The sequence below is a fragment of the Uranotaenia lowii genome, chromosome 2, assembly GCF_029784155.1.
Source record: "Uranotaenia lowii strain MFRU-FL chromosome 2, ASM2978415v1, whole genome shotgun sequence".
NCBI classification, from domain to species: domain Eukaryota; kingdom Metazoa; phylum Arthropoda; class Insecta; order Diptera; family Culicidae; genus Uranotaenia; species Uranotaenia lowii.
Window position 1 is genome coordinate 60,666,102 of NC_073692.1, and position 20,625 is coordinate 60,686,726.

Sequence of the window (20,625 nt, forward strand, 5' to 3'; positions counted from 1 at the left end):
GGTTATTGAAATATTGTTCAAAAGAGACACTTATCTCACCTTTATCCGGATCAGATCCGGATGCTCCAGCACCAGCTTAAAGTCCTTCCAGTTGAACTTGGCCCGCTTCCGATATTCGCACAGGGGTCCCCGCGGAACATCCGGTATTATACTCCGGTCGTCATCCTGCGGCATCCTAGTTGAGCTACTGGTTCACAGCTGGGAGCTGTTTTACACACTTTTAAACTGCAAATACGAAAAAAAAACCCTTATATTTATAATGAGTTTTATGGTTTCGACTAAAAAACGATTTAAAAAAATTTTGGCAATATATAGCCACAAAACATATCGACCTAACCGAAGAATTCAGCACTAAAATTAATCCTTTCCTGAGCATAATCCATCTCAAAAATCAAGACCTAGAAGGCTAAAACGCTTCGGGTACTAGAAGCTGTCTAGGAATAAAATGATTTCGTTAAATTTCGTTGAACTTTGTTCCTGTTATAGCAGCACTATCTGGATCTCTCAAAATGCCACGAAAGATGGTTGAAAATGTTCAATGACGTAGTAACACTGATCTTAAATGAGAACATTCCGTTTTGAAAAAAGGAGGATTCGTTCATTGCATAAAATTGTTCGATCTTTTGAATTCTTTTTCTCGCTGAGCCGAGATATATAGATCCAATTTTGAAATGAGACAGTGCATCTAGTGCCATCTTGTCAGATTGACCGATTTTACCCAGAAGGAAAGGTCCACTGTGGGCAAATTATCCAGGTTTTGTGGAAAAAAGCCCGTATTTCCCAAATTAATTCACTATATTTTTACCAAACCAAAAAAAAAACAAAAAAATGATTTTTAATTTTTTTATATAAATTTTTGAGTCCAAGCTGCAATATTTTGATAAAATTTTATCAAAATATATATGACCCATTCCAGCGTTCATATCGCACTTTGAAAAAAAATTATACCCCTAAGATCAGAACTTAATTCGTTACAATTTGAAATCAAAAATATTTTTATTGAACAAATAGTTATCAAGATATAAGCAAAATAAATCGTGACATCACAACGCGCCTCTTTTTCCACTTTTCAGTTTTTTTTTACAAAATCGCATTTTTCTGCTCTTCTATTCGAACAAATTTGATGAAAATTCCAGAAAAGTATCGTTGCATTACAACCAACAAATAGATGTTTTTGGTTTTTTTCAAATGTTGATTTAAATTTATTTTAGAGCGATTCAGTTTCGTGACGTCACAACGAGCCTTTTTTAAGCAGGGTTTTGCAAACAACGCTTCACGAAATTTTATGTTCAGCTACATGAAATAAATCAAAATATAATCTTAAAAATAATGCTTAGTTTAGTAAAATAAAAAATCAACAAATAATGCGATTTGGTGATGAAATCGATCCATTTATACCCAAAAAATTAAGGGAATTGAATCTAAATGGCTCGTATAAGCAGATAAGGTTTGCAACACTGCGCACATCAATTTTATTCGAAGTTTGTTAATGCGATGATGTGAATATTATTTAAAGAAAAAAACTAATCCTAGGAAATATTTATTTGTAAAAACGTTGAAATATGTTTCTGAATCTTTTCAATATTTAATTGCAAAGGAAAGGAAAAATAAATGATAATTTCAAAATCCTGCAATCTAATAAAAGTTAGTTAATGAAACCAGAGTGCCTAAATCAGCCAACTTATGAAAAGCTAAAATGAATCCCAGGCCTAGCAAAAAGTCCAGTGCTAATTTTGGGGGATCGGACCACGGGAATAGATGGCGCAAATAGCCTAAACTCAGTTTTGCACAAATTTCTGAAGTCCATACCGGGTGATTTGTTTTCATTATAGCCAAGTTCCGCTTGATCTCCCATGGTGATCAGGTCTTACGAAAGCGCCGCGTGCCATTTACTAATTTCGTTCTGAGTATTATTTCCAAGTATTATAGTAGCTTTGTGCTACTAAAATCCGTCGTGAAGCCATGGCTTCAAGTCATGGGAGAGAAAATACGTTTAAAATTGATTTATCAAACTTTCCAAAGCGTCCTAGCTATGAAGCTATCCATGAGTTTGCTTTTAGCAAACTTCAACCACCAGTGAACAAAGTCCTAAGAATCCAACCAAGTGTTGCAAACAATTGTTACTTCATCAAAACTGTGGACCTTCAAACTGCGCAAGAAACAGTGAAAAATCATGATGTCATGCATTCTATCGAAATCGATGGAAAACGTTACAGTTTTTCCCTTAAAATGGAATAGGTGCGGTCGATGTAAAGTTACATGACCTTTCAGAATGTGTGACAAACGATCAAATCATTAAGCATATGAAACAATACGGTGAAGTGTTAAATATTCGAAATGTAGTGTGGTCTGATAGTTTCATCTACAGCAATGTTGAAACTGGTGCAAAAGTGCTGAAGATGATTCTTCGACAAGCAATTTCCTCCTATATAACAATCGATGGCGAGTTAACCTATGTTACATACTTTAGTCAAGATCCGACTTGTCGTCATTGTGGTCTACACATACATAGGGGAAAAGTTCATATAACGCCCCATGTGGCTAATACGCGCCACCTTTGTTTTGAAGAATCTGAAACATTTGAAGCCTGCAAAATATTACCAATTTGTTCTAAATGCTGTGATTGGTCATGGCAAGTATGAATTTTTCCTTAAAATGCCCCTGTGTCGTGATAATTTCACAATTTAGGTTTTTCGTCATTTTGATCTAAATTTTAAAACATTTTCAATAAGGTGTCACCAAGCAGAGAAAAACGAATAAGGCAATATTTTCTGACACATCGATAGAGGAGAATCTAAACTATAATTTTATGCTAAAAAATCATACTGAACTCGCAAAGGTATGCTTTTTATGGGTATGTTCTATCACGGCCCATGCGCTCGTTATAACGCGCCAATCGTAGTAGGGGAGGAGCGGGGTATATGCGCCTATTAAGCAGAACACGGATTTAATCAAATATCACATCGAATATGAGTACAAAAACTATATACACGTATGCAGGCATCTGTTTTCTATACATTGGAGTAATTTTTATGTTAAAATTTTCTTCTGTTTCCAAGAAAATGATTTTATTATAAGTGTTGTCTAAAATGCCGAACCTCAAACCGTGCGGGCTTAATGCGCCTATTTATGTTTTGAACAAAGTTTCTGTTTTTCGGGCAATATTTCCGTATAATTTCATTGAAACTGCTAGAAAGTAACAATTTCCGTACGACAAAGCTGAAGTTTTATAAAAATCTAAGAATATTATAATTTTATGGAATAAAACAAAAGTTAGGGTTGCCATACTATGGAGGCAGTTCATCCATGAGAAAAAACTTTATCAAATCTGTTTTTAGATCTTCAATTCTCTCTTAAGCTGTTATTCAGAGCTTAGATTTGAAGGTTCAATGATAAAAATCATTTATTTATTCTATTTAACCTGTTATTTTAGGATGGAGGCATTTTACAAACATGATGGGGGCATACATAAACACTCTATTATTCCACTATATAATCATTATTAAACCTCCACAAAAGCTGAAATATGTTTAATTTCTAAAGTTCATTTGAGTAAGAAACAAAAACCATCCTAGTTTTTGTTTTAAGCTTCTTTACGTATAATTTTTAAAAGTAGAAATATTACATCAAAATGTATCAAAACCTTGTATGATTTTTTAAATTTTTTTGAGTTCGTGAATTCATAAAATTCTTTCTTGCTTTATGTTCTAAGCGTATCACCCACAAAATTCATTGGTTAGATAAGCTGTCTAGTCTGCCATTTCATCAAACAGCCGTAGGGTCATTTAACCCGATAGGCCCATTTAGGAAACCTTTCCAATAAATGTACTTTTACTACTCACCGGGATGCTGACAAGATCTGGCTGTGTATGTATCATAAGAATAAGCATAAGCATAAGCACATCCGCTAAGCAAATGTTTGTTGATACTCGAGATGTGCCGAATAGTGGTATGTGGCGAACGGCCGAATACCGAATATTGACCTTTTCAACTATTCGGCCAGACGAATATTCGACCGAATATTCGGTCGAATATTCTGTTGGGTTTTAAATAAAAATACAAAAGCGATTAATTCAATTTTCTTCTATTTCGTCCATCTTAACGCCCCTAATGTTCTTGAGTCGACTTTTTCAACCAGATGATTTAATCAGATGATGTATTACATAATCTTTTTCAAGTAGGGGTCTCTCTGATTTAAGAAATGTCAACAATAGCTGAAAGGAAATCAGATAACTTGTAGCTTCTAGAGGGCCAAAGAGTCGCTTCTATCACCAATGAGAATGGGTTCTTGTGAAATCTGGGCGGAACACGTCGAAACAGGTGCCAAGCAATTTCAAATTACTTATTTTATGTCGAATTGGATGAAAGTCAAATATGAGCAAAACACATGGCCGTAGGAACGGGGGGGGTTTTGGGGGTTAAACCCCCCCCCCATGAGGGTCCAAAAAAGCAAGCGAGGTATTCTACTCTACACTCAAAATATCAAATTCATTAACAAATTATGATAGTAGAGCAAAGATATTCAAGAGTTACTATCTGAATTAGAAACTTATACAAAAACCTTAAAAACCCATTTCAAGTTCAAAATTCTGCTACAGTTTTTCAAAATTTTCTCACTTGTTCATAGAATAAGGTTGTCAGTTTTTTTACAGCATGTATCCGAACCGGACAAATCCGGGATGTTTTATATAAAAACCTGGCAAAATCCGGGTATTTGATTTCAAAATTCTCGACCCAATCCAGGCAAAATCAGGCAATTTTGGTCAAAAACTAGGAATTGCACATCAAAAATCTAGAAAAAAAACTTGGAAAACCTTTTATTATAATTTTTTAAAACTTGCTGTAAAAATTTTGGACGCATTAATAAAAAAAAATAACAACACAATTTGTTTTCTTAAGTCTGATTTAAGAATGAGAACAAACCCGGGCAAAATCCGGGATTCTTCAATGAAATCTTGGCGGTAGGGTCGGACTGGACTTTTCCCAAATTTTATTTTAAATATCCGGGCCCATCCGGTTAAAATCGGGCAATTTGACAACCTTATCATAGAAATTCAGGTCTGAATATTAAATTTTAAATTAAACTCATTTTGGAGGTTCTGGTTCCATATTCCTACAACCAAATTCGTATTTCTACATATTTTCGTATTTCTGATTGTATCAAGTTTAGGATTCTTGACTTTCAGTTCGAATAATCATAAGAAATTAGGACTGAAAAGCTGCTTTGAAATCCTTGTTCGAATTCGGTTTTGAATTTCATATCAAATTTGATTCCTTGAAAATCAAATGCATTTTCAATATTTTGATAATAAATTTCCGAATATGGAAAAAGAAGAAATTTGTTTTATATTCAAATTCGTAGTTCTTAAACTTTATTCTAACACAAAATTCAAACATTTAAAGCTTCTAAGTAGCGATCCAAAATTGAGAACCAGATTCTGATTTATCATTCGAAATTCACATTTTGAATCAGATTCACAAAACAGATTAAAAATAAATAATTTGCTTGTCAATTCAATTTTTTGATTTCAAAGTTTTTAATCAGAATAAGTTTGTACACAAAATTCAGCTGAAAATCACAAATATATAGTAGAGTTTGAGTTAATTTTCATACTAAATATCTCAAATTATATTTAAAAAAAATCGTCCACAGGATTTTTAGTATAGAATTGATTGTTTATGAAAAATATTTCCAGTTTAAGAAACATGTACCTGATCTACACCTAAAAAATCTGCACAATTTTTTTTTTTTCGGTGTGTTGTTAAACATCATTAATATTACAGCTTTTTTTAAAGCCAAATTTCAAACTAAAATCATACAATAACAAACGAAAATTATTAATGAGTACTTAAAAATGAATAATCATATAGTTAAAACAAAATTTTTAAATTTTTTTTATTCGTGTGTTGTTCGACAAAAAATCATAGGTAAAAATTAGTCACTAAAACCCCCCCCCCCCCCCCCCCATGAGTCGGTCCTTCCTACGGCCCTGGCAAAACATCTTCAAAATATTTGTTGAAAAGAACGATGATATTTAACCTTAAGCATACCATACATTAAACCACACGGTTGGGCAATTCAGAACGATGTTTTGAAAAGTTAAAAAAGGGTAAATTTGAACAAAATCCAGTCAAAAAACATACAAGTGAAAGAAATTAATTTAAATTTTGAAGTTTTCATTGAATAAAAATAGCAGTATTAAAAATCTAAGGATTAAACAAAAATTTATGTTCATTCTTAAACAGTTCCGAAATCGTTGTAGAATACGAAATCATGAAATTTTCAAAGAGAAATAAGAGTTTTTTATTTGGTTTAGCAAATAATTTGATTAAAGCCGGGCAGATTGTATCCCATTTACCCGAAAACTTTTGTCCAGAATGAATTTTTCACAGAATGACAAATATCCGAAATCAAACCCCAGAATGAATCATTTCCCAGAAAAAAAAATCCCGAGAATGCACCATTTACCAGAAATTTGTTTCCCAGAATGGACCATTTCCAAGAATTTTTTTTCCCCAGAATGACAAAAATCCCATATTTTTTCCTCTATTTTTTTTTTGTTTTTTTTTTCATAAATTCTTGTAAATTAAATGTAAATGATTCTAACTTTATTTTTTCTAAACGATTTTTAAAGAAAACTACAGGTTTGAAATTTTCCAACTAAATTTATTTTAGAACCAATATTGTGTTTTGTTTAAGGTTTGGGTACTTCAATTGATTGAATGCTAATCATTCCTCTAAAAAACTGTTTTGGAATCCGACTCCTCACGCTGCGCGTTCGAACTTGAAAGACTTCGGGGCTAAGGGATCACCCCTAGCTTTCACGCAGACCTAGGAAGCCCCGGCAGACCTAGACCAATGTATTAAGGCCGCCTCTTCCGACGGCGGATCGGCGGCCACCTCGGATTTGAGAGCTTCGGCGGCTTTGCGGCCCCCTTATCCTCGTTGGTTGCGGCTTTGCCGCAAAAGAATAGTGTTATAAGAACCCAGTTTTTGTGGAAAAAATCTATTTTTTTTTAAATTCCTGGTTGAATTCTGGGGAAAAAATTCTGGTAAATGGTGCATTCTGGGGAAGTGGATTTCTGGTGATTGAAATTCTAGGGATTTTTTATTCTGGGCAATCGTTTTCGGGAAAATGGAGTACAACCAGCCGGGAATCATGGCCAGATTGACTTCTCCAATTCTTTATTGGATTTAAGGAAAAGCCTGGATATTTCAAGAAAATCAGGAATAATCGATAATCAAAGTATAAAGCGATACTTATCAGCATTCTCCTGTACGATCTACAGCGAACACACCTAAGATGTTCAACATTGCTTTTGGATATTTTATAAATTTACCAAAATGATTCGAAAAATCTGGGATTGTATAATTTAAAACATAAATATTCGGTCTAAAAAATAAATACTTAGCTCAACTATTCAGTGAGCCGAAAATTCGGCCTAACGGTTTTTGGGCGGTATTCGGCGCCGAATATTGGGCCGACAAGATAACGTGCAAAGTTTATGAGTTGACCCAAAACTGAAATTTCATAATTCATTTAGTTATTTTAAAGCAATTCCAGATGAGGAAATAAAAAAGAAACCTGTGTATGATCGAATAGTTCCTAATTCCTGACTCGCGAACATTTCGGCAAAATTCCTTATATTGGATCTATGTTCGTCTGTATCGCATTGGAAAAATGGACAACATATTTTTTACAACTCTTTATTTGGCATGAGAAAACTTTGCAGATAGGAAAAAAACATATTTTAAGTTCTGAATGTGTATAAAACAACCAAAATATAGGTGGCTCAAGATAACCCACCCAATGTTTGCCACCGACCAGGGCCTAGAGGATAGCGTTCAAGTCTTCTGCCAGAGGTCGTGAGATCGAATCTCGGTCACGGCACACATAGTACTCTTTCTGTGGACTGGTGGTGTTAGCATCAGTACGATGCTAGCCATTAAACCCTTGAAAGATGTACGCGCTATAGTCTTAAGTAGAATTTAGATCTCTTCAAAGAAACATGAAGTATCACTGAGATCCTTTATGTGTGATCCGTTTTTTAATAGTAAAAAAAAGTGGCCCACGATTCCCCACAAGCTATGATTTGCAAATTGGTTGCGTTTGTGTGACTAATTGATGTTTCATCAAAAATGCCTTTTCCACGTGAAAGAACATGACAAAACTAAGATCATATAAGCGAATGAGCATATTTTTGTTATGTACTTTAGGTCTTTAGGTTATGTAAGTACATTTTTCTAGGCTAGTTAAATAAAAGAAGCATATGATACGTACATAAGTCAACAGCATATAGAAAAACATGCTAACGCAAAGCGACGACGATGACAGCTGGATTGAGATTTTTATCTCAACACACAGCTGAGATATTTAGTGTGGCCCGCGTTTACCCATGACCCACGTTACCCCACTCTCCCCTACTATATCATTGCACTAAAATTCTAAGCTACGTAAATTGTCCATAAAAGGTAAATAAACATAAAAAAGTGCTTGTGGATTTTTATACAAATTCGAAATATTTGTCCTTTATGTTGATTTTGTCATTTTTGTCATTTTTGTCATTTTTGTCATTTTTATCATTTTTGTCATTTTAGACATTTATGTTGTTTTGTCCTTTTTGTAATTTTTAACATTTTTATCATTTTTATCATATTATTCTTTGTTGCCATTCATTGTCATTACTTTTAAATTTTAACCGTTTTTTGTTTTCTTCCTTATTTGTGGTTTCGTCTAAAAAAATCCTAAATAAACTTAAAGGTTCTCGAAATTTTATATTTTTTCGACAAAACCTCAATTTTTCCTAAAAAAAACAACCAGTTCTTTAATTTTGGAACAATTTCGTTTGTGGCAATATCGGAATTTTATCGCCCAAAAGTTTTGCCCTACATCAACACGATGTCAGTTATTCTTGATCTCTCTTGTCATCGCTTATCGCTCGACAGTCGGTTCTGCGGAATTTAAAAAAAAAAATCCGCAGTTGGTCTCAATAAGGTAAAAAATGATAAAAAAAAAAAGTACAACCTATGCGAGTTCTAATGTCCAATTCGAATCATCTACTACTGCTGATAAGATATGCACACCGCGCACGTGTTTACATATCGCAGACATTGTGTCAGCCAGCCGTTTCTGTCGCAAGCAAGTCTGGTTTAAAGAGTGGATTTTTTATTTTACTGTTTTGTAAAATACAAATTAAAGAATTGCAAAGTATGTCTTTGTTATTTTGAGAACAGATTCCTTTGATTATTTGTTCCATAAAATGCCAGTTATTTTTCCCCGTTATCGGCCGTAAAGTTTTCTAATGGACTTTAAAATAAACACAGGTTTTATTCTCCTTAATGCAGTGTTTCAGTCTGACCACAATAATGAAATCGCTTCAAAGGTTGGTCAACGGTCAATCAATCTTGGCGCGGTTTCCGTGTTCCGATTCATGCCACGCCATGTCAACCCAAATCGATTGACCAAATAGAGGTGAGCTGTTTTTAGTTCGTTTTTTTTTGCCAGCAATTGTCATGTCAAATGCAGCTTAAAATAAAATTATCGATTGAAATTGTTGCACTACATAATGTAGTCCCCTTTTTGATGTAGTTGCATTGAATGAACAATTACAACCTGAGCTAAGATTTAATATGAAGAAAACGACCAAAAATTGTTAAATATTACTTTTGTTATACAATTTATTTTGAAATTTATATTTTTTTTTCAGTATTTCCAAACATCAGTGATTATTACAGCATTACAGCAGTGATATGTGGGAATACACTAACCTTCATGCATGAATTTCAAGTGCATGGATAATAATGTATCGTTGCTCAAATGCAAATACGGGTAAAAAGTCTTAACGGATCCCAAACCTCAACCAGGGAAACAAAAAAGCCTTGGACGATGAACAGGGTTAATTCTAAATTATTGACTAGAAGACACAACAGCTCATTTTCAACAATCTCAATTTACTACCAACGGACAGCGAACGGTAGACTGGGGCCTAATGTTTTCAGTATTTCTCCAGCTATTCGCCTGCCATCATAAACACAATTTCACGCGAATGGAATGTGTAATTAGTGTGACATACACCCACTAGTGGCAGTTGTTATCTTCACAGTTTGGCTCAACAACTTTGTCGCTTTCGGGCAAAGGTTTTGATAAATTCACAGCAATAATTTCTTCAATTCGATATTTCAAATGATATTCACTTGAAAAAGTTTTATTCAACAAACGCACTAGTGAGCTTATTAATTTAATTTTACTAACAATGTGTTTCAATGATTTTTAGATGTTAAAAACACACATTCCCCCTAAAATTAAAAAGTATCTACATACCAGTGGGTGTTTTCGCTAAACACGTATTTACTTTCTAAGCTAATCAATAGTGGCATATGTAGTTACGTAGTAGGCTGTTTAAAAAAAAACCTAGCAGAATACAAGCGCACCGAACGAAGAGCATTAAATTTCAAACACAGAAACTTAATTATTGTCACTAGTGTGGTGTTCAGTTACATGACTATTATTCATGACGTACAATTTTCTGTTCCAAGGGTTGACAGTTACCCCTATTCAGAAAATAATACTTTGTCTATTTTTTTCCATCACTAGCTTTGTATAGAATTTAGGGATATGCTTCCTAGTATGTATATTTTATATGATGGATAATACTCGTTCAGTGTGAAAAGAAGGATAAATTGAACGAAGGTACCATTATGAAAACACGCAAATATTTATTGAGATTTGAATTTCACAAAATGGAAAAAGTGCTACATTGGACTCCTCTGGTCTGAGAGCCTAAATTGATTTTCCATACAATGGTAATCGAAGAAGTAGGCGTTGATTGAATGTGACAGACATGTTTTTTTGGAACTGAAAATTTTATATTATCAAACAATTTAATGTAAACCGATGAAAATCGTGCGTTTGTGGCACATGTTGCCAAAATCGAATGCTATCCAAATCGAACGGGGTCTGTATTTAATCATCATTTCAAAGTTGTTGAGTGTCCAATTTCAGATTTTTATTTATGAACAAGATTGAAATATTATAAGCCAAGAAGTAGAATTCAGAAATTCCATAAAAAGGGCATATCAAATAATATCTAATACATTTGATCAATGGATTGGCAGTTGGCTACAAGATAAGTACACTTATACTTTTGACAGAGACAAAGTTAAACGGCTTTGAAGTTAATGAAGCTTATCGAGCGAAGCGCAGTAAGAAGTCAATTTGAACCGGTCATTGAACATGGATTGGGACGTAAGTCAAGTGCACGAGGCACTTGACCTTTCTACCTCAGATTATACTTCTGCCATCAATAAGCATTAGAAAAAATTGCAACGGATTCCATTTAATATTTCCAACCTTCTCCTTGGTTGAGGATTCTACAGGTATTTATCCTGTCGACCCTAATCCGCTATTGAGTGTCTATACCTATGATACTATTGGAAGTTTGGCGGCTTGTTACTTTATTCGGGTGCATCCAAATTAAAAAATTATTCTTTGGGAACCCTCAATGAATTCTTGAAATCTATAATTTTGCACCATTACTTTTTTATAGAAGAACCCGAAAGCCCAGGAAAAAACTATCTAATCAGACATTGATTGTCAATTTGACACGTGACGACTCCGGGCTTAAAACCGCATTATCTCTCTCTGATTTTAACAAAGTTTATAATTTTGGAAACCTCGTCATGTAACTCAAATATGTTTCTCAGACAATATTCAGCTGCAACACATCAGTTTTTCCGTTATTCAAAATCTAAGAAAAAAATCCGAAAAAATGCCTCGGAAAAAGACTGTAGATCCCAATACTGATGTTATGAAATCGTTTGGTACATCTTTGTACCTGAAAATATTCACATTTTTCGTAGATGATGGAAAGAATTAAAGAAACATGATCTGTCAAAGAACGAAAGATAATAAGCCGTAAATATCATGAATTTTTTTGAAAAAGATACAACGGCTCACCGGCAGGACTTGAACCTGCGGAGATTGCAGGTTCAAGTCCTGCCGGTGAGCCGTTGTATTTTTTTCGAAAAATTCATGATATTTACGGCTTATGTTCTTTCATTCTTTGATAGCTCATGTTTCTTTAATTCTTTCCATCATTTACGAAAAATGTGAGGACTGTAGATCTGCTGCAGAATGCTTAAATTTCACTCAGCTTTTAACTTAAGCTTCTTGGAAACACAGTTTTTTTTTTTGAGCATTCTATTGCAGATCTACAATCTTTTTTCCGAAGCATGTTTTTTCGAATTATTTTTTTTTTTCAGACTTCGAATAACGTAAAACTGAAGTTTGTAGCTGAATATTTTTTAAGAAACATATTCGAATTACATCACTAAATACAACTATAAATTTGAAAAAAAAATCGGATGGGAAATAAGAGAGATATATTAATTTTAGTCAGGAGTGACAAATTGACACTCCAGGGACTGTAATGGGTAAAAATTTCAGGGACAGTTTCATTGTTTAGTATGTCAGCTTTTAAAAACTCAATCAGGATGATAAATTGAAATGGATTTAAGTTAAATAGTTAACGTTTATGGTTGTAAATATATAGATTTTTTTTATTTTTGAAATTTTCAGAAAAACTATTATTAATCTATTATTATGAACTTAATCATTTATAGGTATATGTCAAATATTTTTCGTTACATGCCCATTCGACTAAGACTAAGGGGTCATTTTAAAATTTCTCAAATTCTGAGGTCTGAAAAGTCTCGTTTTGGTTCAAAACTCATCAATGATTTTTTGCAGGATTTGAAAGTAACGTTCATATGAATAAATATTAGCTTTAAGAGCATCTGAATTCGTGGTCTATTCTTGGGTCTAATTTATACGAGAATTGAACCAAAGAAATTAGATCCGATCCAATGAAAAAACTGGCAACTGCACTCGTGTTCCATTAACTGTCAAACGGTTTAGAACTGCGTCAAATTGGATCCAAATCTCATCATTTTTGGATCAATCCATATACCAGCTCTAAAAAAAGTTGAGTTGAAACTGGTATAATATATCACCAGTGCGGTTGCTCGGGTCCGAATTTGGCTCTAAACCGGCTGTTTAGACCACGGATACAGGTGCTCTAAGGTTTGTATGGGAAAAATGTATATTTGTTCTTTTCCATTTTTCCATACCATCTCTAAAAGTTGAAATTTACTCACGTAAATGCAACTTTAAAATTCTGCAGAAAATTGTGAATCAGTTTTAAACCGAAACAAAGCTTTTCAGACCTCAGAGTCTGAGAGGTTTGAAAATGGCCCCAAATCTACTAAGTCTGAGCAATGCCCATTCCTCAAGTAACCAAAAGTTCTATGAAACAGGCTCTTAAAAACTTATTCAGCTTTGTTTAACGAATAAATAGCATTCTACTCAGCTTAAAATTTAATTTCTTATCGATACTTCCAAAGTCCATAGTTGAAGATGAGTAGAAGGCTATCCAGCACTCACGTGAGACCTCGAATAAAAAAGATTTATAAAAAAGAAGAAACATACCTTTCTTCTCCTCGTTTTTGGATTTCATGACCTATTCATTTCAATTCAATGTTTTTTTTTAAACAGTGAATGAAAAATTTGCATTCCTAAAGATTTGAACCTAAATCATCAACGTGAGAACTCAACACGCTATCCCTGTACCATGGCCAATGCTTAGATTGCAGTTATTTTAATTATTATTTTATATTATAAAATAAACTTAGAATTATCGCCTTTGCAAAGCAGGCAAAATTTAAAAATGCAAACATTGCAATGTTTGCATCCACTTTTTCAAAACCCTTGTTTGAAATTGAATTGAATGATTTTAAATTTTAGGCAAGGCTGGTAATTTTCTGTCAATTTTGTTCGACCCTCACCAACGTCTAGTAGTCAATGTCATCATCAGAAGAATTTCGAAGTCGCCTACAAATTGAATGACCAAGGTATTTAGAATGTCAGTTAGGCAGGAATGTCAATTTTTCATGACATTATTGTTCTCCACTCGCATCACATATACTGTCATCTTTCTATTTCATTTCCGGGTTATGTTAAGAGGGGTTTTACGGGTTTAAACGTTATTTGTTACGTTGAAAAATGTAATTAATCTATGGCCGTTAGGAAAAAAATAGTAGCAACCAAAATGTCATTTATTCTGGTCATGGCATCAATAGTTTACGTCGTTGACCAAAAATCATTATCGCTTGGCTTGACATAGAAATGCATAGCGGTATTAAATTCGTTTGACATTGGCTGTTGTATTGTTTTTTACGCATGTTTTTTTGTTTCCTATTTTAGTTTAAAAAACCTAGAACGTTTCCATCATGGTTTTTCCAAAACATGTCAACTAAGGAAATTTACGGGACTGTTTCAACTACGGAAAATGGAAATAGAAATTTCTGGGCAAGTTGAAACAGGTGCAAAACAAAAAGTTGGTTTTACTTATTATTTTCTTTTATCCACTAACAATTTTTTTTTTTAGATTCTTGTGAAACCTCTAATCACAGTTTCTCAAAATGGTTCTGGAAACAATCGAAAGGGCTGCATAAGGCGACGGACGTTTCCCTACTCCGGCTGTAACAATTACTCTGCAATAAAGAAAATAAAATAAAAATCTGATAGTCAATGAGGACATGTGATTCAGTTTTCCAGATATAAATCTTGTTAAATTTTGAAAACAATGTTAATTACTCTTTGGAAACTATCCTTTAGTATTATGTTCCCTTTAGATTTTGATTACAAGACTTGATTTATTTGTGGTTTTGACTCGTTCTTCCTATATTCGTATTCTGATATTCTGTTGTTTATTCTAGTGAAAATTCTTAACGTTAAACTAGTGATCTGTTTGCTTTTTAATGTTATACTTTGCTGCATTTTTGACGCAACTTTATTTGTATTGAAGTTCTATAGAAGTTCTACGTGGAACCAAAACGTTCGAAAAGAGTTCTGCATGGAACGGAAAAGTACGTAAGAAGTTCTATATGAAACCAAAAAGTTAATTAAAAACCACGATAGGATTTTTAAAAGTACTTGGAACGCACAAAAATGTTCTATGCTTCTTGTATTAACTTTTTATGTTCCTGCAAAAGTCTAAATCAAGCAATTAGGGAAAACGGTTTTCATTTCTCACGAGTAGCTTTTATTCAGCCAAATGTGAACTTTTAATGCACAAGATTAAGTAACTATGCAACTTTTGGTAACTTGGATCGGATCATATCAGTGTTATACTTCAGATTCAACTTTATGGAAAACTACCAACTCTGCTGAAGTTTTCGAATGAAATCGAATTTATCTTAACCCTTCGTTTCATAAAGTAACAAACTTGCAACAATTAATGTGTTTAATTTTAGTTTTTTTCTTGATGTACTCATTATTTTCAACTGTTTAAAATGATTTTTAAGGAAAAATAAAAAATCATGAAACGAAGGGTTAAAATGGGTTGTTCAGCTAAAATACCGAAGTAAGCAAAAGTCACTTAATCTACTACGGCTACTTAAGTGCTTGATTTGGACTTCGGAACGAACATGAAAAGTCTAAATAAGTATCATATAATATATGTGTACTTCGTAACGAACATCTTGCAAACTATTTGGTTCCATGCGGAACTTCTTACGAACTTTTCGGTTCCATACGGATCTTTTTTGAAACCTCAATACGAATTGAGTTATTTAGTCTGTTTACATACTCTTGGAAAGTTTTTCGAAGGTGTTCTCAATTTGTGAACAAAAAATGGATTATTTACAAAAATAAGAATGAGCAGTTTGTTTAATTATCGTCGTCGGTGATTGGGAGAAAAATGATCTGGGGAAAGTACAACGCAAAAGTCATGGGAATTACTTACGGTAATAATTTTAGGGGAATACTTTACTAACTCACAAATAAATTTCATCACCAGCTTTCCATGAACCGAAGTTGTCAAACATAAATTCTATGGTTTTGGAACATCACAGATTTGAAGAAAATCAAAATTTTGTTGAACCGCAACTTGATTCATCTGAAGATGAGGATGGAGAAACCAAAATTAAGTTGAGAAAATTTGTAGTTAATCGCCTTTCAGAGGTTTATTCATACAATCCATTCAAAAATAAACTTGCTTAAAAATTCTCTTACAAAACATGGTGTGATGGAGTGGCATACAAGCATGGATTTCAACTTAATTACAAATTTTACGATTGTTGGTGCAAACTTGTAGCTGTAGAATGTAATTCTAGTTTAATTTTCATTTCTCTCCTACACACATTTTGTTAATTTTTATGTTCAATTTTGTTTTAATAAATGAAATAGTATTGATATCTAAAAATGTTTATTTCATGTTTGTTTTAAATGAATCCAGTAAATGAAAAATTAAAGATAAAAATTTATTCTGAATCACTACTATAATTATCTCTGGCCTGATCATCGAAGGGTTCAACAATAGAATAAACTTTACTCGAGATTGGATCATTTAGGTATGTTAAAATCTTCGATGGTTTTTGTTTTTAATACGCATTTTCCGAGCGCCACGTCTCTGCTCCATATTTGCTAATCGTTTAGTAGCATTTTTAGGCTTTTTCTGAAAAAGTCGGCTAGTTTCATTTGGTTAACCACTTCGGTTTGTGTTGTAAATATTTTTCGAAAAATGTTCATCAGCTTGGAGTTTGACAATATGGCTATTTTCATCAATCAATATTTGGCTGGAGGGCTTGAACCTTAATGCAGGAGTCCGTGCTGGATTCACCGGACATGGATTCGACAAACGCATCTGCCTCATTCAGCGTGTTCAAATCCTTTCTCTTGATCTTACACCTGCTCCGGGTCCATGAAGCGGTGGGTTTTTACATTGGATTCTTTAACAAATTAGAAAGTTCTGACTGGGACTTACTATTTGGCCAACGAAGAAATTGGCCCCCGCTGGAAGTTTCCACCCATCTTGCTGGGACTGCAGTTCGTTCTTTGCGCCCTTTGTCTTCGATAGTTTGAACAACTAAGTACATGTTTGGAAATGTGTACCAACAATCTAAAATATTATTAAAATAAAGTTACATACAAGAACCAATGTTTGAATAAAAGATTGCTTTCATAATTACTTACTGCACGCGGAAAAATTTTGGCTTCGTTAAATGCATATCGATCGAACAGATCAGCTCAAACGATGGACTGAGCACTTCGAACAACTCTTCCGAGTCACGAATAGCGATGGCCAACAAAACCCGCAGCTCGAAGCGCCAACAGTAAGTCGCATTAATGGCGTCAACTCGGAAGCGCCCTCGCTGGCTGAAATAGAAGCGGCAATCAAAAACATGAAATCCAACAAAGCACCTGGGATCGATTGTATCCCTGCTGAAATGCTGAAAGCCGACCCTGCCCTGTCAGCACAAATGTTGCACCGTCTATTCGCTGACATCTGGGATACTGCAACATTCCCGGCCGACTGGATGCAGGGTATCCTCGTAAAGGTCCCGAAGAAAGGAGACCTGACAGAGTGCGGTAACTGGCGAGGCATAACGTTGATCTGTACAACCCTCAAAGTACTCTGCAAAGTGATTCTGAACAGGATCCAGGAGAAAATCGACGCTACACTCCGACGGCAACAAGCTGGATTCCGATCCGGACGATCATGTGTGGACCACATCACAACGCTACGAATCATACTGGAACAAATCAACGAATTCCAGGACTCTCTTCTGCTGCTGGTGTTCGTTGATTTCGAAAAAGCATTCGACCGACTTAACCATGAAAACATCTGGGCGGCTCTAAGGCGACGAGGGGTCCCAGAGAAACTAGTCCATCTCATCGAAGCACAATACGAGGCATTTTCGTGCAAGGTCTTGCACGATGGTGTCTTGTCCGAACCAATCCCGGTAACTGCTGGAGTGAGACGAGGATGTATCTTATCACCGCTACTTTTCCTCATCGTAATGGATGAGATTCTGACTGGATCGATCGACTGTGCACCGAACCGAGGATTGCCGTGGAATCCTTTAACAATGGAGCAACTGAACGACCTTGACCTGGCTGACGATATTGTTTTGCTCGCCCAAACACAACCGAACATGCAGAGCAAACTCGACGACCTCACCGAAAGTTCCAAGGCAGCAGGTCTCAAAGTCAATGTCGGAAAGACCAAGTCGATGGAGATCAACACAGGAGATCCCTCCAGTTTCATGGTAGCTGGGCAACAAGTTGAGAAAGTGGAGTGCTTCCAGTATCTTGGTAGCCAGATAACGCCTGATGGTGGTACCAGGAAAGACATCGAAACCCAGATCAGAAAGGCCCGATTTGCGTTTGCGAGTCTCCGAAACATCTGGCGGTCACGTCAGATCTCTCTACGAACAAAAATCCGAATCTTCAACTCAAACGTCAAATCCGTATTGCTGTACGGGTGCGAAACTTGGTGCACATATGCGGTGACGACGCGAAAACTGCAAGTATTTGTAAACCGCTACCTGCGGAACATCATCCGCGTTTGGTGGCCTGGCAACTGGATCTCGAATGAGGAACTACATCGCCGGTGTCATCAAAGGGCGCTAGAAATTGAGATTCGGGAACGTAAGTGGAGATGGATTGGGCACACGCTGCGAAAAGATGAAAACGAGATTTGCAGAGAGGCGCTAGATTGGAATCCAGAAGGTCATCGAAGAAGAGGCAGGCCCAGAAACTCGTGGCGGCGAAGCCTAGCCGCTGAAATCCGAACTGTCGACGAGAATCTTGACTGGGACCAGGTGAAGACGCTGGCTCCGGATCGTCAACAGTGGAGGTCTTTTACCACGGCCCTATGCACCGGAGGATCGGCGCGGGATCATTAAGTAAGTAAGTAAGTAAATGCATATCGATTTGAGAGCTTTTCACGAGACGTCGAGCAGATCACATCTCTTTCGATCAACGTGCGCATCTAGTTGTTGGAAACATCGGGTCGCAGCGCGTTTCAATTTGTTCAAAGTGCCCAAAAATTAAGTTCTCACCAGTGTTCTTTAAAATGCGATTAGAAATTCGCAAAGTGTAACGGGTTTTGTGATCAAATTCTTTATTTTATTCTTGGGAAAAATTAATTTAATTTGGTGCGGTTTGCGAGTAATCCCGAGATGTGCAGGTGTGAGTGTGTCCAGCCGACGTTCTCTTGTGTATGTGCAAAAGCATCACTTTAAAATAAGTCCACAAATACAGGCGTATGTGTGCCTGCTACGTAGTGTTTCAGCTTCTATCACAACGTTTAGCAAGATGTACCCGAAATAATTGATGTGGATAATCAGTGTTTGATACCGTGATTATTACCAACCCTGGAATTACTATAAAATGAGATGATGGACTGATAGTGAGGAGGAAAATTATAGCTATTGCTAACCGTCCTCCCAACGACCCATTGTTTCCCGACCAACACGATCGAGGAGTTCAGTCGCCACCCGAACCTAGCTTGAACTGGTCCAATTCCCGCGTTGGCCAGTCTTTACACTTTTACTTAAGATTAAATTATATTATAAGTCGAAAAATACAAGTAATTTGTTAAGTTGAAAACTCGGTTTATTGTGCATGCGAATCTGTGCGAAACTCTATCAGGTTTCGAATTCCGTTAAACTACGGAGAAAAAACGCTTTGGAACGCGCCATTGTTCCACCAACTTGCATGCGGTTTCGAGTGGGATCTGCGGAGCAAAACGGCCAACCAGGTCAAGTTGGGATAGGTCGAGGCAGCGAACAAGGTAACTGCGCCTATTTCCCATCCAATCAGTTTTGTTCTGAGTGTATCGGCTAACGCTCGAAATTAGCGTGCCAATCATAATCGTATCTGGTGAAACGAAGGAAATCTTCGATTCTATTGCTAGTAACATGACACATAAATTTACCATCATCATTTTTTATCTTTAAGTGAGTTCTCCTAGCTCAGTGTGAGTGCTATAAATTCATCGGAGTATATTCTTCTACATTAATACTAATCCCAAGTGTTCCAAGCCCATCAAAATGTGTGCCATGCATATAAATTTAAACGGGAATGTATACTGTGAAACAGCCACAAATTCATTTACTCACATGTATAACATACAATTTCGTACAAGACCCAATTCGTTTGTATACTAGGTACCTTAGTTGATAGAGTTACCGAATTTGGAATGCAAGAGCATAAGTATCATGAAGGAAACAAAGTTGTCTGGGAAAATATTCGTGCTTATCCAAATTCCATAAACATTTTACATGCCGTTATGATTCTTTAAATTATATATCTGACATGAGCGTGAGTACCTAAGTATGCTCAACGTATATTCCTTAGTGTTCATCGAAATGAGTGATCCGAAGCAATCGCATTTATAAATATTTTTATTATTTGTTCGCCGCGCCGGTGATATAAATACACTCAAAACTAATGTGTTGGTGCATATAAGTGCTACCCTTCATATATTATTGGGATCTTACCCTTCCGTAAATATCTATTGCGTGATATCCCTCAAGCTCCACGATTTTTGTCGACATGGTGATATGTTGTCAATTGAGTGTCTATTTAATTTACTCTACAAATATTTACATAGTTTTGTTAGTAAAATGTACATCTAAAATGGTAAGTGTGAAAACTAATATTTTATTGCCAAGTCATGATAATAGATACGTTGTTTCGCGGATTGGAATTGGACCAAGGATGCTGTTATATGTGTAGTATCCTAGGTCATGATTTTCCCGCTAATTAATGCTTTACT

General features: G+C 35.3%; 2 protein-coding genes across 4 annotated transcripts in view; both read right to left on the bottom strand.

The window, feature by feature from the left end:
• The window catches only part of LOC129747429 (peroxisomal acyl-coenzyme A oxidase 3-like), a 49,814-nt gene that overhangs the window by 12,504 nt on the left and 16,685 nt on the right, over window positions 1–20,625 (bottom strand). For all 3 annotated transcript variants that reach the window (XM_055741652.1, XM_055741651.1, XM_055741650.1), the window contains exon 2: window positions 40–225. In XM_055741652.1, coding sequence (XP_055597627.1) covers window positions 40–174 — 135 coding nt within the window. In that variant the 5' untranslated portion in view covers window positions 175–225. The remainder of the gene's footprint in view (window positions 1–39; window positions 226–20,625) is intronic.
• Window positions 16,262–18,021, bottom strand: LOC129747430 (uncharacterized). The gene is made up of 2 exons (XM_055741653.1): window positions 17,034–18,021; window positions 16,262–16,959 (listed from the first exon to the last, which is right to left on the bottom strand). The coding sequence occupies exon 1, from the start codon at window positions 17,995–17,997 to the stop codon at window positions 17,083–17,085; it is 915 nt and encodes a 304-aa protein (XP_055597628.1). The 5' UTR covers window positions 17,998–18,021; the 3' UTR covers window positions 16,262–16,959; window positions 17,034–17,082.

What these genes read in the sequence shown, in the direction of transcription:
- LOC129747430 (XM_055741653.1), bottom strand. Translation starts at nt 17,997, where the DNA reads ATGTTCGGTTGTGTTTGGGCGAGCAAAACAATATCGTCAGCCAGGTCA.